Here is a 22073-nt window from a genome sequence, read left to right on the forward strand (position 1 = left end):
ACACTGGGTATATGGAAAAATCATCACTTCCTCAGGGTCTTTATTCAGTGCCCTCATCATCCCTTCCCATGCAGCAGATCCTGAGCACAGGGTAGGAATCCACACCAGGGGTACAACAGTGCTACAGCAACCCAAAACCAGGGAGAGCACTCACCAAACCAGCAATGAACCTCTGTGCTTCTTCTCACACTGCTGTGCTGAAAATGAGAGCAGTACATGCAGGTGTTTTAGGTGGGAAGTCACCTGAACACAAGTTTCTGTGGCTGTACCTTTACACCAGACTGTGGCATCTCTGAGGTGACAGCCTGGTCTCTTTTTTAGCCCCAGGAGAATCTCATACCCTGAGGACATGCACTGATCCAAACCCTATGTCAGCCTGACACTGAGGCCATAGCATGGGATTTAGAAAGCAGAGGAAAAGCATGGACAGGCTGAAGCTATTCCCCCTCCCAGGCATGTGAGAGGATTGTTCTGCTGGAGAGAAAGCCGGTGAAAACAGCAACATAGGCAGCTGGGGGGAGGGGAAAATGCAGAATGTGTCCATCCTTAAATAGCCTAGAGGACCTTCAATGAGATGGAGAAAAATGCAGCCATACTTCCAGAAATGAATCTCACTCTAAGCAAGGGATCCTTGTCCCACCGGCCCTGGCAGGGTGGTCTCTAAATGGAGCTCCCTGATGGATTTGGCTACAGCTGGAGGGCAGAAGGCCAGGCCAGTGGCCTTCTCAGATATCAGGGTATTTGGCACAAAGACCCACTGGAATACAGCCCTAATGTTTACCTGACACAGAGGTGCCAGTTTGCCACTTGTCCCCTGAAAGCATCTTCCACTTTACAAAACCAGCACTTGGGCAGCCACACCTTCCATCCTTCAGAGATCTCAAACACTTGGGCCCCAGGGGCTTCCAAGGGGCATCAACACTGAGCAGCCACAGGGCTGACTGAGGGTCGGGGCCACATCTGCACCCTGCAGCATGGCCAGCTTAGGTCTGTACCCATGGAAAGGGTACAGACCTAAGAAGGGCCACCCCACAAAAACTGCTGCACCCACACAACCCCTGCCTCCTGGGCTGGTTCATCCCAGTTCAGCCAAAAACCCAAAGCAGCATCACAGTGGTTTGCACAATAAGTGGAACCAAAGCACTCAGGGAAGGAAGCTGAAGCACAGCTGATAAGCAAAGCACTTAGCACAGGCTATGTGTTAATGTCTCTGGGGAATATGTTTAAATGTGATAAACCACCAAGGAAGAGCTTGAAGTGTAGTCTCTAAACACAACCAGAGAGGCTGTACTTACACTTTACAGATTATTCTGCCACTTAAGAAAGAAGATGAGGTTGGAGTTGTTAACCCTCTGCCCTCCACACAGTTGCACATGGAAGAAAAAGAGCTTTTTTGATTCTACATTAGTTTTATTTTTTCTCAGCAGAGTGAGTATGCAGCCCCACACTGCCAGGCACTGGCTACACCTGCCTGTTTCAGATCAGTCCTGGCAGCCCTGCTCTGTCACCTGAGTTACCATTCTCAGCATTCCTCTATGCAAGGCCGCATGGTTTGCTATAAATACCTGAGAAACCCTTAAAAGAAGGGTCCTGTTAATCCCAAATGCAAAGTGACACTCAGGACTGCACTGGCACAATGCCCTGGGCAGCCAACATTTGGAAAGCCCAAGAAAAGAAAGAAAAGAAATCTCTTGTAGGTTGTTTTGCTGGGAGGACTGAAAATACCAGAGCTGTGCCCTCCCATTGCCAGGCTGGGGCACGTGCAAGTCTCATACTCTATAATTCAAAAACTAATCTGTTGATAAAAGGAAAGCTTCTTTATTTAGAGCAAGAACAGCTCCAAGTTCCTCAGGCACTTGCCAAAAACATTCCCTACGGTCCTCTTGCCACCATGTGTGAGCACATCCCAGTCATTACTAAATCTTCACAGTTCCCCAGGGAAGTAGGGACATGCCATTTATTAAAAATCACGGGTGCAGCCCTGTAAACACTTTCCCCAGGGATTGCTTTGGCACTCAGTGAAGGCTAACAAGGCACCACTGCCTTGAGTAAGGCTGAGCACTTCAGGCAGCATTTAAGCAACAAAGTCCAAACCTTTCAAAACAAAGCAAGTCCTGGTCAGTAACTAACTTTGTGGCTGCATTAAGTTTTGCCCTGTGAGACTCCCCTGTTGTGTTCCCAGCTAACCACTGGTCTCACCTACCTCAGCAGCTGGATGCCCATCTCACACCCAGGTGTTCCCAAATGCCAAAATGAGATTTCCTCCTGGCTCTGGAGGATCCAGCCCCACCCTGAGCAGGCACTGTGATACCCCCACGGCTGCCCTGGGGTTCCCAGTGGTCTGCAGGATCAGACACTGTGCTGTGACAGTTTGGCAGCAGCAGTCCAACCTCAGCACCTGCTCAGAACAGCCTGGAGCATTTTATATCACAGCAGAGCATCAAGTCTGTGAGCTCTTGCATCAGGGGACATCCCCTGAGGAAGATGGGAAAGAAAAAAATTACATAGCTGGGAGTGTAATGGAAGGATGCTACAGCATTGGTCAGTCTCCTGGGCTGAAGTTAAACATCTTCTTAAATCAAATGATACCACAGAAGTCAGATTTTACTCACAGTGGTGCCCTGCATAACATTTATGTGCATCCCACCAGCAAATCCTGAGCAGTTATGTGCTGTGCAAGCAGCCTCAGGTGTGTGCCTCACCTGGGAAGGTGAGCAGGGACCTGAGCAGCAAACTGTGCCTCTTCTGCCCAGCTTTGAGGGGTCTCTCTGCTGCCAAGTCTCAGGAGCACCCCTGGCTCCTGGTGTGCAGCAGCTGAGTTTGGTGCCACAGGAGCTGTGCCCACCCTGTCCCCAGCACATCCACCCTCTGTGGGGCTGTGTCTCACCAAGAGACACAATGGCACTGCCTCTGTGCTTAGGGCTGAGAACACACCCTGGATATGCACAAAAACAGCTGCTAAGAGGGAGATAGGCTTTCAAAATTCCCAAAGAGCTTCTGATTGTCTTCAGCTGCAGGGCTAGAGAAATGAGTCAGGATGGGAAGACACCCATCCTGACATGTAAAATATGATCTCAAGATTCCTGCCAGTGCTAATGGAAAAATTAATATTTTCCTATCACTGGTAAGGGTCAGCCCATCTGAACTAAAAGACAAACAGAGAAGAGGAACGAACCACAAACTTCCAACCAGAGCAGATCAAACCCTCTGGCTTTACACTCTGGTCTCCCCTCTGTCCTGGCTTTCTCTGCTAACTGCAATAATCTTGCTACAAGGAGGAGAATTGTCCCCCATTTTCACCAAGTCTTGCTCAAATATTAGCTGAGCCCCAGCCTTCCCACAGCAGTGGATACAAAAACATTTAAAATCCAATGCATTTTACAAAACAAACGAGGCCACCAGCACTGTGCTCCAGCACCAATCTCCCACTGGTTATCAGCCATTTGCCACCAGGAGTTACAGCTGCAGACTGCTGGGGTTTAAGTTTGCATTCAAAGTTATTTCTCTGGCACAGGAGACTTTTAGCAAAACCTTCCTCCCCATTTACCAGGTGTACTCCCACAACACCTGGCAGCACAGCCACTTTACCTGTGTGCCTGTGGAAAGCCATGGTCAGCAGCCCAAAGTCACCAGCAGCCCCTCAGGTAATGGAGTTCACAGGCTGATAAGGAGCTGCCCCATTTGATAACATATATTTAAATGGAGGCTATTAATATGGACAGGACTCCTACCAGATGTCCACTCCCCTCCCCAGAGATCTCAACCTTAATCCCCCTTGGAAATTCTTACCATTTTAGGTGATCTGAGGGAGAAGAATAGGATCCTGAGACCTCTAGGTCTCTGCAGGCAACAGTCAAATACCTGCCCAGCTACTCAGCACCCAAATTAGTCCCAAAGGCAGAATGAACTCATGAACTTGACCCCATGCTGGTACTATTTGGCCTTGGCTTTAGAGTGAGATTGTGTCTCGTCACAGTCCTGAGCTAAATTACAGACCCAACACGAATGCTGCTCTGCCATGGCAGCAGGGAAGAGGTGATCCCAGCCCTGTGGGGGCCAGGGGGGCTGCAGCCCCAGGAGCCAGCAAGGGGCTGTCTTCTGGCCCAGAAAGGATGTGGCTGTACCCCAGAGGACTCAGCTGATAGCCCACAGAAATACCAGCACATACATTCATGGGTGGGTTGGATTTGCTCTCAACATGGAGAGAAAGTTCATGCTGAAGTTTCACTGCCAGTAAAACTGCCATTTCTGGTCCTTCCCCAGCTTTTTCCTTAAGGAAGCTCACAGCATTAACTGCTCAAAGGGAGCAAATCCCTGAAGAGCAGCAGAAAGATGGGTGTGATGATATGGGGTTCTCTAGCATCTAGCATGGCTTTAGAGGCACTGGATCACACCTCTGTCCTCTGGACTGAGGTGTCCCCAAAGCTCTCAGGAAGATCCCAGCTCCATGGCTCCAGCTGACCTGTTTCCACCCAAGTCACAGCAGGAGGGGAGGGAGCTGTGGCTCGGGGTCCCTCCTGTGGGGACCCCCAGGCTGCAGCAGCTCCACACTCACCCTGGGTTATGCAACTGCTGGGGACGCTCAGGGCCAGGGGCCAGGGAGGCCCAGCTGCTAATCCTGCCTCCCACTGACGTACTGCACGGCCGTGGGAAAGTCACTGAACCTCCCTGACAGCCACTGGGAAGAGCCAATGTTTATCATTCCTTCCAGGGAGCCCATCGTGGTGGTGTCTGGCCTCTGAAGAGCAGCTCTGCTACAGCCAGGAACATCTCTGCTTCCCAGGAGCTCCTCAGCCACAGGCTCCAGCCTCAGCACTGGGCTTGGTGAGCCCCTGAGCCTTCACACCCATCTTAGCCCCCCCCCTCCAAGGCAGCACAAGCACAAGCTCAGCATCTCACCAGGCACCTGACATGGTGTTTCCAACATGGCCTGGAAAAGGCCACTCTTGACAGCATGCCATTCCAAAAGAGCTCAGCATGGATCCACTGGTGCAGCAGATTGAGGCTGGGAAACGTGCTAAAATACTGATGCACTGAAACACTTTGCTGAGGAAAAACCCAATGTTATTCTGCCCCACTCATCCATAAACTCCAGCAAATTGTTTGCATAATTCAGATGGCAACAGGAACCATAACAACTGGTATTTTCCTGTTCTAATCTTGCTGTGCACAGTGTAATATTTACAGACATGAGTTCATTTTTGGCAATGCACGTAGAGTTTGCACCATTAACCATTCTCATTCCTTTCCAGCTCCCTACACAAAGCCCTGGCACCCTCCCACCCAGCTGTCATTTCCTGCTTTCCCCAGAATGCCCAGGTATTCCCAGCAGAAGCCTTGGCTCCCATCCTGGCTAATGGAGCAGAGTCTCTGCGGGTGACAGCTCCTGCCACGCCCCGAGCAGAGGTGGCTGCAGCCAGCAGCAGTTTGGCAGCTGCAGAGGGGTGTGGAGAGCAGGGATGGACACTTGGGTGTCATTCCATGTGCACAAACACATGTCTGTCCACAGCATCACAACAGGCTTGGGCTGGAGCAGGGAGGAGAGGGAGAAAGTTTGGCCAAGAAACAGGAGGGAGACCCAGAAGTGTGAATGCCTCTGAAACTCCCTGGCACAGCTCACTCTAAAAAGCCACAGAGCACTTTTTAATTAAAAGGCCATTTTGTTTGAATCTCTGGCCTCCTGGTCCAGCAGCAGGAATGGAACAATCTTCCTGCTGCTCTTGGTTTCTTGCCTGGTTTTAGCCAGATAACTTTGGACAATTCCCTTTTCCTTCCCAAGACTGTCCTCATCCACACAAGCCCAGGTGATTAAACACAGAGGTGCTGCAAGCGTAGCACAAGTGCCAGGGAGAGACATCAGTGCCCAATGAAACATGTCAAGGAGCAGACACTCCCAGGAGAAAGAGGGTGCCCCAGAATGGAGCTGTGCCAGCCCTGCCTGAGCCCTTGCCTGTGCACCCACAGGTCCCAGAGGGAAGAGTGCTACAAATACACCAGTGAGTGCACAGCAGGGCACAGCAGGCCTGGGATGTCATGTTTTTAACATTAAACCTGTCCTGTAGGTTTTCCAGGGAGCTGTCCTGGACACACTGATCCCACCCAACGGGTCTGACTGCAGAGCAGCATGGCTGGGGCATAGTGTCATCCACTGGGATAAACAAATGATTCACGTTGTGATTTCCAGAGTATTTTCTTGCCCTAAGAATCCTGCCAGAAAAGGTCTGGGTCTCTCAGCTTGCTCACACATCCTGCTGTCATTCAACAGGCAGAAACTCCTAAAGAGAGCTGCTCTAAGCCAGGCATTGATGAACTATTAGTCACCATGATCAAAGAAAGCAGCAGTAAATACCAGCAGTAGAGCACCTGTGCACCTCCTAAAGTAATGCTGTGCCTCCTGCTCCCATACATGCTGCTGGCAATGCACAGTGCACCTGCACAGAAGGGCACACTGCCATTCACCAGGCTCCCCAGAAAATGAGAGTCCCACATTGCTCCCTACCCTTCCTGACCTGAGGGAAGATCAAAATTTTTTTAAATTTTATTTTATATGTCTCAGATTGCATGTATGTGCCTTCCCACAGCAAAGCACTCCTGCCCAGCAGACCTCAGCTATAAACCTTCCTTGGCTCTTCAGCTTTTAAAAACCATTTCTTTTCTTGTTCTAGTAAAAGGGCAAAGTTTGCAGGAAGTCCACCAATAAGAGAGTTTGGTTTGTGAGGAGAGAGGACATAGATACAGTTTTTTTCTCCAAGGAAAAGATCTTTGCAGCTGTAGCTGATCCATCAGAGAGACATAAGAGGCAGCAGTCCCCAGTGCCAAAGAAATGCTGGACAGGTTTGGCACCAGGACTGGCACTGGGGGCTGATCCAGCTCTCCAAGCACTCAGTATCCAACACTCCTCCTGCTCCCAGCACTGGCAGCAGGCACTGCAGGGCAGTGTTTGCACATCAGCCAGAAAACACTGCAGGGGGGGCTGGTCCCTGTCCCCCCAGCCAGAGACCCTGCATGACACACTCACACCTGAACCTGAATGGGAATTTTCTTCCTCATCCTTTCAAATCTGCACAGTTTCTATGTGAAGCGTCCCAAAAATGCCCTAGAAGTCTCAAAACCAGTTCTGTGCACAAGGATGTGCCTCAGCACCCCTGAAGCATCCCACAGGCACTCACAGGAACACAAGGCAGAGACAACTGGGATGTTCCCACATCCAGAGCAAAACCAGCAAGGACATCACTGCAGGGACAGGGGAATGAACACCCCAGGCTCCAGGTGAGCCCTGGGGTTCCCAGGGAACCAGCTCACAGGGACAGTAGAGAGGGAAAGTGGCAAGATGTGCAAAGGCAGGATTCTTCCAGGCTGAGCTCCAGCTCACAGCTGGGTCACAGCTGGGTCACAGCAGTGAGCTGAGCCTTTCAGTGCCAAGGGAAGTTTTTTGGGTCAGCTTCAGAGGTAGAGGAATCTGGAATAGGTTTATAAGGAAGCAGATGCAGGGTGGGCAACATCCAGGAGCTCAGATAGAGTGTGAGTAGAAACAAAAGGTGGAAGAGAAGACAGGATAAGAAGAGGGGGAAAAATGGATAAGGGCGTAGCAATAGGAAGGAATGGTCAGAGATAACAGAGCTGGAAATAAACCCATGTGAAAAAAAGGAAAACCAGGAAGAGATATAAACCAAGTCCTTCCCCATCTGCCTCCATCCACAGGCTGGACTGTTTCCAGGACTATTCCTGTGGCAGCTCCAAATTTATTTCCCTGCTGCCATCTGCTCTGTGGCTCCCCTCCACACACACTCCTGACTGGCACTTCTTCCCTTCACCTGTTGCTGACATGGCAGACCTCTCACTGCTGCTGGAGCCAAGTGACACTGGGGCCTGGGGGAGTGTCTGTGCATAAATCAGGAGCTGCTTTGTAGTTCCAAGGCTTTGTTCAGCTCCTGTTCCCCATGCTGGCTATGGCAGTGAGGTGGGATGCAGGCATCAAACAGCCCCATGGCAGCCCCAGGCTCCAGAGAAGACTGGGGAGAGGAGAGGCTGCAGCAGGTGCTGGGCAGAGCTGGTTTTGAATCAACTTCAAAATAAAGTCAATTTCCTCCTATCCCTGCTCCTCTTTCTTGCATTACAGAAAAGATGCCAAGGCTGCATTTCCCAGCACTGAGGATGTTGAGTGTCTGCTGTAGTCCCAACAGTTAGATTTAGACCTTCAGTGCAAACTCAAAAAGGAACAGCCCCAAAAGGCTGAAGAGTTTTTAAAATCTCTTAGAAAGACAGATGTCTTAGTCTTTAAATGCACTTGCTTAAACGTGAGCCATGATTCTCTTCCCAGCTCTGGCTGCCAAGTCCCTCTGCTGTGAGTGTGCAGGCAGTGGGCTGGAGGCTCAGCAGGCTGCCCACAGCCCCTTCATGGACTGCAAGGTGAGGACCACAGGTGTGAACATGTCCATGGAGGTCACACAACCCTAAGGGGAGACAAAGACTTCCTCTACTCCTCTTAGGAGACAGGGCCACATGTACTGCCAAGACTGGTCTGATTCAGAAGCCTCATAAGAGCATCAGGCTAAATTGGGCTAAAAATCTTCAAATACTGCATTTACCTCTTCCTCCCCAGCAGCCCTACAACTGTGTCACACACAGACCCACCCAGCAGTGCTGTGGTGACTCTCAGTCCCTTCTGCCAGGTGATGTGTCCTGGGAGGAGCCATGGGGCCAACCAACTGCACCAGAACTCAGTTATTCCCCAGACCATTACCCCAAAACTTCACACTCCGCAAAACTCCACTTAGGGCAGTGGAGTTCCTTAGGGCCATCTTGGCCAAATTTAGGTCTTTGCTCAAGTTCAGTTGCACTCAGGGGGAGGGGGATTGACCAGTGGAGCCAATCGTGAGGCAGATATTTGCCAGTCACAGCTTTCCCTCTGTGCCTTAGCCCTAGCTTCAGAGCTGAGAAAAGTAACTCAAGTCCCTGTCAAATAAACACCAGAGTGACCCAGCCAGGCAGCACAGCAGTCTTTCCCAGGACAGATGAGGTGTGAGGAACAGGCACAGCAACATAATCCTGCCATACCCACACAATAAATGCTCATGTCAGGGCTTCACCAAGCAGTGAGTGAGCCATCCCTGAAATAATATTTCACAGTGTCCAGCAGGCTCTCTGCACTTCCAGTAGCTCCCAGCTCCTTCTCATGGGCACAGCAGCTGGCTGGGCAGTGCTCTGCCTCAGAGAGGGTAAACAGCTCACTGTGGAGCTCATGGAAGGAAGTTCAGCTACTGGTTTGCTTCACTGTTTGAAAGCTGGGTCATTCTTTGGAAATCTACCCACTAGGAGTCAGAGATTAGCAGCTACCCAGGCATCAGCCAGAACACACACACTCTCCAGCATCCCCTGACACCCTCCTGTGCTCACCCAACAGGACCTGGCAGCAAGGAAGACTTGCAAGATGGGTGTTGCAGGCTCTGCCCAGCTCTTCCTCCAAAGCCTGGAAATGCTTTCTGTGTGATGTTTTCTAGCAAAATACCACATCCCCAGGAAGCTGCTGGGCGGATGGCTCTGCAGACCTCCATCCTCTGCCCACACAGGACAGGGGCCAAGCCAAATCCCCACACCAGCAGTGCTCTGTGGCACCAAGGAGCCTGGTCCAGACCTTGATTTTCAGGGGAGGAGAGAAAGGGCTGTTTGTGGCTGGACTGTGATTCTGGCAAAACATTCTCCAGAAATTCAGCATGTGAGAGACATTGAGGATAGAAAACATCAGCTCAGGTGGTCAGAGAAGGGCAAAGCAAAAGCCCTCAGGAAAGAGCTGCCTGGCTAAGGGTGAAGACAGGCCACCTCTCTGATGAGGACGTGCCCTTCCAAGCATTGGCATGCCAGCTGGGAAGACTCCCTGGCATCCAGCACACCATCAAAGCACTGCCCAAACTTGGCACAGGCCACAGGGCCATGCCCTCAGCACTGATTTAGAGCTGACAGAGCCGGCACTGGCACATGCTCTAGCAGGAGAAGCAGCCCAACACCCTGGGCAGGACAGTCCCCTCGAGCAAGATCAACATTCGGCCATCTGCACTCTCAGTTGTTAGCCAGAGTTGGTGGCTGAAAGGACCAGATCACCCTTGTTATGTGGCCATTTTAAAAATAACCTTTCCCAAAGCCCCCCAGTGCATAACCCAGTGTCTGTCTCAGCTCCAGGAGCTGAAGGGATCAGCTTGCAGGGCTGATGGGTATTTTTGGGCACTCTGACTAATTGTCAGGACATATGCTGAGCATTCTTTACAAGGAAAAACAAAGCTGCAAAGTCTCCTCCAGCAAGGCCTAAGGGGTTGGATTAGTCACAAGAGTTATTTTCATAAACCTCCGCTTTAGGAAGGTTTGATTTCACTTCCAGCTTCAGATAAGTGCAGTGTAAAATGGAAGAAGAGGTCAACTTCCTGGCACCCCAACACCCACCACAAAGGCCAGGCCAGGCTGGGCCACATTGCACAACAAGGGCAGGAGAAGTGGAAACTCTTCACCTTGGAGTGGCTTCAGGTTCACAAGTGCTTCTTTGGCACACATTGAGTATTTTGCCATTTGTGTCCCCCTTCCTCCCTCCACTCTCAGGTGCTCCCAACTCAGAGGCTGCAGAGATTTGATGTCAAAGGCCACATCCCCTGAGAGGAGCAGACATCAGCCAGTTCTGGCAAGTTTATTCCCAATTAAAAATACTTTGTTCTAAAAGCAACCTGGTTTGAGTGGGTTTCCTTGTTGCAGTTCCTTGCTGCTTCTGTCACCAACCTGAGCAAGACAGCAAATAAAGCACCTGGGTGCAACATCTCCACAACACCCTGGGACACACAGGCCAGAGCAGCCCATGTTTCCCCACCACTTTGCTCTCCCTTTCAGCCCAGAAGATCTTCAGGATGTTTGAAACCCCACTGCTGTCTCAGCCTCTGGACTTGTGCTTTCCCCTTTTTCTGGTAAATATCAAACCTTGCTCTTCTCATTCAGCAGACACACTGCACCAGCAGCACACACATCTCAAGATGACAAGAGCTCTCTGAAGTCTCCACCAGTGCTCTCTGTACATTTTCCCCTGAGCTGCAGAGCAATTTCCACTGAGGATAAGTGTTGTCAATTCAATTTCTAATAATGGCATTAAAATGTATGAGCCATTTATCTGGAGTCAGGGATAACATTTTCAAAGTGCCTGTGTGATACAGGAATATAAATCTCATTTTTCATAAAGTGATAAGGATCCTTAGTCTCTCTGGAAATATGTCAGATCAGAGCTGGGCAAGGACTACACAGGAAAGATTTACCTGTGGGGCTGGTTAGAAAACATGGGCTCAAATGGTAAAAAAAAAAAAAGAAACAAATAGCTTTAAATCTTTCATCAGGGTTAGGATTCAATTTCATCCACAACCAAAGTCCCAGCCCAGAATGGTTTTCAGAACCCTGCCCTGGTTTGTGGTATCCCAGCTGAATGTCATTATCTGCAGGACAGAGGCTGTTTTGGGGAGGGAAGCAGGGGAATTCTCCTCCCCAACAACTCCCACTCTAGTTTTTTGGTAACCTAGCAAAGTTTGAGTTCCTTTAGTGTCTTGGAAACGTTAAGATCAGTACTTGGTAAAGGACAGCTCAGGTCAAAGGAGGGGGGGGTGTGGTTACTGAAACTGCTGAATTTAATACCTTCATTTCCCCCCTGCACCAGGCCAGGGCATTCAGAGCCAAGGGAAGGGCTCCTCTCCTCTCCTCTGCCAAGTGTCTCACAGCAGCTCTGCATGCTGCTGCATTTCTACCAGTGCTGACTCTTGGAGCAATTGGCAAAGCCTGTGAGTGGGTACATTCATAAAAAACACAAACTTCAGAAAAAGAGAAGTGAGATACTTACAAGAGTTTTTGATTTTTAAAGCAGAAATAAACCAACTGGAGCTGGTAAAAGGGCTTGTGTGTTTGATTAAGCTATCCCCTGCTCTGGGGCTGGATTCAGGCCCAAAAAATTATTTTGTTTTCTTTCTCAAGTAGCAGAGAGACAATAAATTCAGGGATAACGAGCAACACAGACTGCAAAGAGAACCAGCCCTTCTCAACACAAGCACTGCAAGCTCTGCAGCTACTGCCCACATCCAGCCTTTAGAGGAGGGGCTCCACGTGACAGAAAAGCAGTGCTAATTGCACCCAAACACCAGAGAAAACTGTCAAAAAGTTAAACCAGATGTGAAACAGTGGTTTGCTTTCTTTGAAAACCAGCTTGTGCAACTGCATTTCATGAGAGCCCACAAGCACCACGTCCCTCTGGGAATGCTGCAGGACAATGGGGAAAGGGGGAGGTTTCCAAATCATGGAGGGTTTTCCTGCAACAGCAAGGACTCTGCTGTTCCTCTGGTGAAGTTTTACCCCTTGAGACACTCCCAGCTGTGCTAGAAGGAAGCCTGGTAGGAGCCTTGCCTGCTTTGTGCTGGGGCTGAGCAAGGTTAGGCTTGGTCCAGGATCTGCAAAGAGCAACAGTGGGTTTAGAGACAGAGACAGGCAAAAGGCAAACACACCTTGGTACCAAGAAGGTGAAACGCTGGGGGAGGACAAGGGAAGACCTGCAGGGATGTCTGTCCTGCTCCCAAATGTTAACATCCAGTGCTGCCCCCCACAGAAAAGAGGTGACATAAAGGAACATCAGACAAGCAGTGTCTCATCTCCAAAGAGATGCTGAAAACAGAAGATAAAATGCTTCACGTGGCATTTGCAGGTTCTCAAGTTTTCCAGCACCCTGCCCAGCTCAGGGCTGTGCCATGCAGGGTCACATGGACTCTAGGCCAGCCCCTGGGACAGCCCAGGCACGCCAGGGCACTCCCCACCCTGCAGCTGTAAAAGGTGAATTCATGTCTTCTCACCCAGACCTCACTCAGCTGTAAGTCCCCACATGAAATCACTCTCTTTCAAATGCCAGACTGCTGCAAGCACCAGGCTTTCCTGAAGCCTCTCCCTGAAGCTGATGGCTGAATGCACTGGTGGCCCTGAGAGCTGCCTGTCATGCTGAGGGGCTTGGTCATGTCACCAAAGCATTTCCCACTTGGCTCCAGAAAGGAGCTGGAAAAAGTCCACCCACAGCCCTTGAAGGGACTTGCAAGAACATGTAAATTAGAGATCTCTCATGATTGTAAAATTGTAATAAAAGACTTCCAAAATACAAAATACCCCTACTGAAACCAATTTCTTTTTATAGATGCAGCCTCCATCCCTTGTTTCAGAAAGCTATGAAGTTAATCCAAAACAAAAAAGGATCATGTTTTTTCATCATGTAAGTAGGTTCACAGATCACTTTTCAGGGGCTCAGCTTTTGTTTGCATTTATGCTGTTGATAATTGTTCCCTGTTTTCACTCACTGGTAATTATGTCCTAAAAGATTTGCTGAAATCCATCAGTGGGCATCTGCTAAGGGGCTCAAGCATTGCTTCATCAAGACAGGTGCCAGGTGATGTTCTCACATTTTCAACTTCTTGTATGTGACAATTCAGCAATGGGGAGCAAAACCCAAGCAGAGACCACAGCCACAGCTTTGTCAGCCTCTCCCCTGCAGCACCATGGTGCAGAGGGACAGGCAGTGCTTCCTCTACAGACAGAGCTTTTCAGTTAAAAGTGGGACTTCTTCAGAAAAAAAGAGTCCATTGAATGGGGTGCATCTGGAAACATCTCTGTCCTAGCAGAGAAAGGTGCAGGGGGATACAGGAGCCCTTCCTGGGCTGCCAAGGGACAGAGTGCAGCACAGCCTCCTTATCCTGCCTCTCTCAGGCACAGCTGGCACTCCACCAGAGCCCCCTCCATCGTCCCAGAAATGCCATCTCTGCTCCCACAGTGCCCTGGCAGCAGGTGACTCCAAAACTCCAGTCCTGACCTGCTTAAAGTGGGGACACTTCAGGGCAAAATAATGCCAGAGTCCAAATGTTCAATCTCCTGCCCCATGGATATTGCAGAAGAGGGTAAGGTCTTTCCAAGCCCTTGCTGCAGCCCCTGGAGCAGCAGCAGGAGAGGCTTGGCCTGCCAGTGCTCCTGCCTAAACAGCTGCTGAGAACCAACCCTCACCCACATGTCAAGCATCTCAGTTTCCCCACAATCCTTTTTCCCAGGGGAAGTTTCCAGGACAGGGGAGATGGTAGAGAAGCCACCTTTGCAGTGCCTGAACCCACCGCCAAGGCTCTCCAGCCCCCAGTCCCACGAGGAATGTCATTGCCATACTTCCAGGAATTGCCAAAGCCCTGTCTCAGCAGCCAGCCTCACGCAGCATCCCCCGCACCATCTCTCTGACAAGGCCAAAGCTGTTTGGCAAAGCGGCTCCCGCAGCATCCAAATGTCCCCGGAGCCGCCGGCATCCCTGGCGCTGCCCCCCCTTCCCCCGGCTGCTCCAGGGATGAGCTCATCGCTATTTCAGGTTGAATTTGCACTTGGCAATCTCCCTGGTAACCAAAACAACTTACTCCTCGGTTGATAGGAGATTTATTGGTTGTTTGGTTCGGTGTCTAGTGGAGCAGGCGGAGATTTCCCGCACTAGAGCAGGGGCTGGGGGAGGGCAGGGGATGCTCTCAGCAGCGCTCCGGAGATGGGCGCTGGGAGCCCTGCAGGGCACAGGGAAAGCTGCCTTCAGCTCACCCCGAGACATGGAACTGAGGAAAGCAGCTGTGGGGCACAGCTTTCACCCACACACACCACAGGTGAGCCTTTAGGCCAGCCCCCTGCCAGCCCAAACAGGTATTACAGTCTCTCTGCACATCAGAGTCACCACAGGGATGCTGTTTGCAATCCTCTCCAGCCAAAAATCAGCAAATCTTTCCCCAAACAGGAATGATGAGTCCCCCACCCACTGCAAGAAACCCATCCTACCACAGGGACAGATCCAGAGTGGAAGTTTCCACCTTTGGTTGTAAATCATTCAGGTGATAATGGCATAAGAGAGAAGGGAATATTATGGCAAGGGGTGGATGACATGTTCTGGCATCCACCAAAGCAAATCCAGACAGAATTTAATAGAATTGCTGCTCTTCCATCCTGATCCCATCCTGGCCCTTTCCAGAGGCAGCACTGAAATAAATTATACATCAAGTGCATTCACCTGGCAGGCTGTGCCCTGGGGAGCATGACTGCCTTCCAATGGGCAGAGCAAGGGCAGACAGGAAAATGAATTTGCTTGTGTTGAGTGAAATACAGAGCTCTGTGCATTTTTAATGTGAGATGAGACCAGAGAGAGAGAGGGAAATCCTTGCACCCTGGGCTGTCCATCAGTGCCTCTCCACAGTACTGTCAGAGGCAAGAGCACATCAGGACAATGCTTAGACATCTCCAGGGAATTTAGAAGTGAAAGCAAAGCACTCAGTCTGCTGATTATGATGTCAAATTACTCAATCCAGATGAGGACCACACACCTGTGTTCTGGAGGTGCTGTCTGTGTTTGCATTCCCTGGAACCACAGGCTGCCCTGTGGTTAATGCTGTACCCAAGAGCAGGACAGAGTGCCAGGCCCCTGGAATGCTCTTGGGATCCTGACACTGCCTCTGGGCACTTGAACTGAGGAGGCATCAGTCAGAAACTCAAACTCATCCACTGGATGAGGTAAATCAAGCTAGAAAATTCTCTGTAGCACACAGCAAGAGCATTGTGAGTGCACACAGCTGTCCCCAGGCAGCAGTTTCCTGGGATGCTGCAGCCCTGGGGATGACACACCTCCCAGGAATTTTAAAGAGCTCTCTGCTATCTCAGTGCAATGAGATGAGGGGAAAACCAAGAGGCACAGAATGAAGTGCAAAAGGCTCAGGAGTCCAAAAACTCAACGATAAGACAGGAGCTGGAAAGGGAGGCAGGCAGTGCCTCAGAAGTGACTAATTCCAAACCTTTGCTCCAGTGTTTATTATAGAAAAGAACAGATAAGAAAGGCTGATGGTAACAACTGCCAGGGGCAGCCAGTCCCAAGGTAAACAAGCAGCAAATGCCTTGGGAGCAGCCTGCCAAGTCCAGATGGTTCCCACATCTTGGGGCATTTCTTTAGAAGAAAGGACATCATTTTCTCCCACCCCAGCACCCCCCAGCAGTGGGTAGGGGTCTATATTTAGGGTAATGTCATAGTCAAGGGAATCTTTGGTCACAGACCACTGGAAGCACATGAAAACTGAATATTCCCCTATGAAGGCTCTGAGGAAGCCAACTCCCTGCAGGAAAGTCAACTAACAACCACTGTGGCCTGGACCAGTCGTGGCTTTCATGTGATGAACCATTTCTATTTTTCTTAGCACAAGAAGAAAGGCATGTCCAGCACTCTGGTTCATATGAGAGAGTTTTGGAGGATTGAGTGGATTTATTGCTCTGTCCAAGCAAAACAGCAAGAGCAATTCTTGCTCTGCCAGAAGCTCTGAAGCTCCTCTGCAGCTGAGAGCTGGTGTAGCATGAGAACCCTCACACTGTGGCACAAGCTGCTGCAGTGCTAAAGGGACCTAGAAGCAAAATAGTTCGATTATAGATCCCTGCAGGAGTCCCTTGGCATATGGAGCACACACAATTCCTTGTGAACAGGAGTCTTTTAAACCCATCATTTCAGCAGACACACACCACTGGAGCCAGCCAGTATTTGATTTGAAGCTCCCTCACATGTCAAAGCATCATAAAGCATCATAAATCTGTGAGGCAGATTTTAGTCTCCTCTTTTCCACTCTGCTCATTTCCCCTTTCCACCCCTGGATTAGAAAAAAGAAAGCCAAAAAGCTGCCCTGCAGTGATTCTTCCCAGCTTTTCCCCTGCTCTCCATTAGATGTCTGGGTGACAAGTGGCACTCTGTATTTGACCCAAACAGGTCACAAATGCAGCCCTGTCCCACCACCTTCAATCCCTCACAGCTCTGACCCTTGGCTGCCAGCTCACAGCTCTGCAGGAGGGATGCATCCCAAACAACCCCAGTCACTGGGGTCACCTCAAGGGCCACAAAAGAGATGAGGCACATCTGTGGAATGTAGAGTGGGTCTTCTGAAAACATCAGTCCAAAGTCAAGAGGGTTTGAATTTCTTATTTACAAAAATAATGCAACTCTGTGAAAGCATCCAAACCAAAATTGTAACTCTGCCTGAAAGTTTCCAGCCAGGCACACAGCAAAATAGCTGCCCTTCCAGCCTGGATTGCAGCTCCAGGACCTGCCAGGAACCCTGCCCTGGCTCTCCAACTTCTTCCAGGGAACTCTAGTTCAGCTGTTTTTTGAAAGAGTGCTTCCAACCCCGTCTGTACTATTCCAGCATTGCTATAAAGCAATCCTTGCCCTACTTTGTTATTCTCCAAAGCCTTAAATGTAATTTTAGCCCTGTCTTGCCATAGAACACAGACCCCATTCCCCATCTGTTCTGATGGAGATGAAAAAGCTGGGGAAACAGAAGAGGAGCATCCATCCATCCATCCATCCATCCATCCATCCATCCATCCATCCATCCATCCATCCATCCATCCATCCATCCATCCATCCATCCATCCATCCATCCATCCATCCCTTTGTCCCACGGAAATGCCACCACGCTCTCCTGCTCTGGGAGGAGGAATTTGCTCTGGCAGCATCCTTGGCACTACCCATGCCTGGATCACCCTGGAAGCACCAAGGGCCAGCTCCTGCCTCAGTGAGAACTGCAGGGAGGGAAAGCACTGCCCCATCAAGGGCTTCTCTGTGGCTTTCCATCAGCAGCTCAGAGCAGAGCAAAGCCCAGGCAGGAAGCACCCAGAGCAGCCAAACGAGCCATTTCTGGCAGGGGAGTTTTACCTACAGGCCTGGGGAGGTTTCACAGAGAGAAATGCTCATCACACACCAGCCTCAGCCTCTTGGTTCCAATTCATTCCTCCAGAAGCCAGCTGAGGTGATATTCCCAGATATTCTCTGGGCTGCTCAGCTACAGAAAGTCCCAGTTAAAGCACAATGGGGAGAGGAGCAATGGGGAGAGGGGTATGTCCTGTCTCTGAACCCCAGGGAAGCCCCAGTCCTTTGGTCCTACACCCAGGCAAGTGGCTGCAAACAGAGTTTTAGTGGACTCAAGGACAAAAGGACTGAAGCCAGAATATATGACACAATCCTTCCAAAACCACACTGCAGAAGTGGAAGTATGCATTTATCTAAATAGCATTTAATTCTTTAGAGCCACAGTGTCTCAAGAGCCATCTGCTTAAAACTTCTCTCCAAACAGAGTATCTTAGTGAAATATGAGGTCTCTTTCTTCCTCCCACACTCCCTCTGCCAAAATCAGACACGAAATGACTGATCTCAGACATTTCTGCTTTGTTGCTTTCCCTGTCTGCATTTCTATAACCCAGAAATGAAATAAAAAGAGATTCCAATGAATCAAGCTGTAGTATTTTGAGTTACAATGTATTTTTTTATGAAATCACAGGTCAGTTCTGGGAAGGTTTATTCCATAGACATGATTTCCATTATCTTTTCAAGCAAAAGTGAGTCCACAGCAGAGCCTGCCCATGGCTCTCCAGGGAGCTGCTCTGATTTAGAGCAATCAAATCAAAACCAATCAGAAGCCTGAGCAAACATTGCACATTGCTGGTGGTGAAGCTTTTATTGCTTCTTTAATGCCCCTGGGACTTCAGGGTAAGCAGCACCACAAAAAGGGAAATGCTAAACACAAACTTGTGTGATCCTTGTCCCATCAGCAAAGATCAGAGGAATTTTCCACCAAAAACCCCCAATGCTTCCACTGGCTGGTGAATAAACTTAAAAGAACATAATTCACCCAGGCTGCTGCTGAGGGGACAGTATTACTCCTGGCTCACATCTGCCTCTCTGCTCCATTTTGTGAGACCTCACCTGCAGAGCTGTGTGCAGCCCTGGGGTCCAGCACAGGAAGGACATGGAGCAAGTCCAGAGGGGACAAGGATGATGTGCTCTGAGGGATGGAGCATCTCTCCTTTGGAGACAGGCTGAGAGAGCTGGGATGGCTCAGCCTGGAGAAGGGAAGGCTCTGGGAAGGCTTTATTGCCATATTCTATTTCAGCACTTCAAGGGGGCTCACAAGGAAGATGAGACTAAACTTTTTATCAGGGTCTGCTGCAACAGGACAAGGGCAAAAGTTTTAAACTGGAACAGGTTAGATTTAGACTAGATACAAGGAAGGAGATTTTTACACTGGAAAAACCAGTAAAGCACTGGCACAGATTGCCCAGAGAGGTGGTAGATGGCCCCTCCCTGGAAGTGTTCAAGGCCAGGCTGGACAGGGCTCTGAGCAACCTGGCCTAGCTGAAGATGTCCCTGTGGACTAAATGGCCTTTTAAGGTTCCTTCCAACCAAACTAATCTGTGATACAAAAAGAAGTAAGTTCCTTCTTGGGGGGCAAGGAGGTCAGTTCCTTAAAGATTTTGTTACATCCTAGCCAAATGGGTGTGGACTGCAAGCCACATTCATGTGATAAGGGTTTAGATTACAGATGAAGGGCATCCCACAGCATCACTCCCCTATCCTCAGACATGAACAGGGACCTGACTGGTCTCCCCCAGCTGCTGCCTACCATATATCTGGATTTTCCATTCACAGTACAGCTCCATGGAAAGGCTGCTTCCGAAGTAAAGGCCAGCCAAGACAGGCAGGAGAGTGTTTATTTTCAACTGTTTGAGTACCCTAAACATTGCCTCCTTTTGAACAGCTGCCATTGTTTACATCCAAGCAGAGAATTGTACCAGCATACAGGGAGACAAGCCATCTCTCACAGCAGGGAATAACTTCTGCTAGAATCAGCTCAAGGGCCCAATCCTCAAAATCTTTCCCAGCCTAAATTCCTCAGTGCATATCAGAAACCAGCTGTAAAATCCCAGCCCTGAACTCCTTCCTCAGAGCCACAGTCCAAAACCTGAGCAGATGCCTTCCTGCTGCACTGAGATCTGGAGGGGTTGGGGTTTTTGCTCTTGTGGTGCCAGCTCTGAAACACCTTCCCACATTTTTCTTTTAGGTATTAGTCAAAAAGGAATTTTTATATACTGAGCTCCTTAAGGAAAAATTAGGAACTGGTTTGTATTCAAGAATACTGTGTTTGGGAAAAAAAAGAAAAGGGTGTTGTCACTGAAGTATGTGGGTGCTTTTATCATTACAAAAGAAAGTTGAAGTTTCAAAGCCATATTTGGTTGCTTGATCAGCTATTTGCTTTGTACATCATGGCTTAAGAATTTTATCAGTTTCCTTTCGGAAGTTTTTTTGTTGTCGTTTTTAAAAAAACACTCTTCCTCTCAAAACAGGGTAAAAGGCTGTTTGGTAGGTGGATTGCTTTTATAGTTTTCCCCATTCCACATGCTAGATTTCAATGGTTTAAAAAATAATCACATCCCATTCTCAACCACAGACAGGCTCCTGCTTACACAGCACGAACTGGACCAGAGTCCCATACATTAACTTCTCTTTTGACCAATTACTAAAGAAAAGATTAATGACAGAAACACCCACCTTGCAAACACGACTTCACTCATGCAAGTGACTTCCCAAATCCTTCTCCATACAGGGGTGCAGCATTTGTACAAAGCTAAAGGTGCTTGCATTCACATGGGTGCAGCTGCAGGAACTCTGCAACTGCCTGATACTCCATAATACAGAAAGAGGAAAGTGTGATCATTATTAGGTAAAAGCTGGCATTCCTACATTCCCCAATTCTGTTACTGCCAGCCTGCTCCCAGGGTTGTTCCTCACATCACCTGAGAGCCACAAAACAGTCTCTGCTTCAGTTATTTCCTCCCCAGGTCTCTTTAAAAGCCTCAAAGATGCACATCTGATCAGCTGCCCAGGAAAGCACAGAGCTGACAGCTCTCACACAAATCAGTACCACTGCAAATGCTCCCTAAGCACCAGCTCAACTTGGAAGCAAAGAGAAAAGTTGTATTTCTAGACCAGTGTTCAAAGCGACCACTTTCCAGGAGGCATATGCATATCAGGAAAAGAGGATGCAAGAGAAATCAGAAGCAAGAATGTAGAGAAATCCCATTTCCAAAACAACCCGTAAAACAAGCAATTTCTGAGGTTAACTCAGCAAACTACGGAGAAATTGCCTGCTGAAGTGTTTTAGGAGTGCACTACACACCCACAGGCTTCCCACTCCCCACAAACCCTTCTCCGGCAGAGCAACCACAAGGCAGAGAAAAGACCAACAGCAGCCCTGAAATCCAAAGATCTGCGAAGCATGGGATGCCGAAGCGCTGCTGCCCTGCTCGGCGGCAGGGAGGGAGGGAGGGAGGGAGGGATGAAGGGATGAGCTTACAGGCTGCCGGGGAGCCGGGGCTGCTGCGGGGCTCCGCAGGGTCCGGGGCTGCGCTGGGCTGGCCGGCGGCAGAAACGCGGCTTCCAGCTTATAGCAGGGAGGTGCACGGCAAAAAAAAAAAAAAAAAAAAAAAAAAAAAAAAAAAAAAAAAAAAGTTAGTCCAACCCAGAGCACTGATCCTGCCCCAGGAGCAGCTGGAGGTGGGGAGCTCCTCCCAGGGTCACTGCACCATCCCTGGGGGGAAAACCCCAAGCAGCGCTGGCGCTTTGCCAGCAGAGCTGTCCCGAGCTCCCCGCAGCAGCGCAGCGCTGTCATGGGAACCACGGGATGCTGCAGGCTGGGACAGCCCCGCTGCCCCAATAAGGGCCACCAGCTGCGCTCCCCGACAAGGAAAATGAGGCACAAAATCTTTGCAGGAGGATGCCTCGCCCGTCCTGCCCAAACATCCCTCTCCCAGTGCTAAAGGCTTTCCTGGAAGCTCAGTTATACAGCACCTTCAGGTTCACAGACAGAGTTTGCAGGACACAAGATGAAAAGCAGGGATGTATTTCAAGTGAGAAGTCTGAAGGGAGGGAGGAGACCCAGCTGAAGAGAACACAGAAAAATGCCAAAAGAGGAGCATTTTCTTCAAAGCAGATATGGAAAAAAGTACTGTCAAGTAGCAATTCATTCCTATTTTAAATTAATCCACCTGCCTGTGCTGCTGCACCACACCAGAAAAATCTCACAGCATTCACATTTGTTTTCTTTTCTCCCTTTCTCCATCCCATATTTTTTTTATATTCTTCTGAGTTTCTCCCACTTACTTCTCTTCTTCTGCTATTGGACACATGGCCCAGCAAGAAACTAAGTTTGTTT

The 22073-nt window shown here is 49.6% G+C and overlaps 1 protein-coding gene across 10 annotated transcripts in view; it reads right to left on the reverse strand.

Moving 5' to 3' along the window:
- The window catches only part of FHL1 (four and a half LIM domains 1), a 29156-nt gene extending 7824 nt beyond the window's left edge, over positions 1–21332 (reverse strand). For 2 of the 10 annotated variants that reach the window (XM_009099785.4, XM_009099786.4), the window contains exon 1: positions 3589–3703. In XM_009099785.4, the coding sequence (XP_009098033.1) occupies positions 3589–3610 (22 nt within the window). In that variant the 5' untranslated portion in view covers positions 3611–3703. Of the gene's footprint in view, positions 1–3588; positions 3704–9396; positions 9460–20410; positions 20544–21064; positions 21171–21215 lie in introns of those variants that run through there. The other 8 variants (XM_018924948.3, XM_018924944.3, XM_018924947.3 and 5 more) reach the window with 8 other exon arrangements.
- Between the last annotated feature and the right edge of the window lie 741 nt (positions 21333–22073).

Source organism: Serinus canaria, chromosome 4A (assembly GCF_022539315.1).
Source record: "Serinus canaria isolate serCan28SL12 chromosome 4A, serCan2020, whole genome shotgun sequence".
NCBI classification, from domain to species: Eukaryota; Metazoa; Chordata; class Aves; order Passeriformes; family Fringillidae; genus Serinus; species Serinus canaria.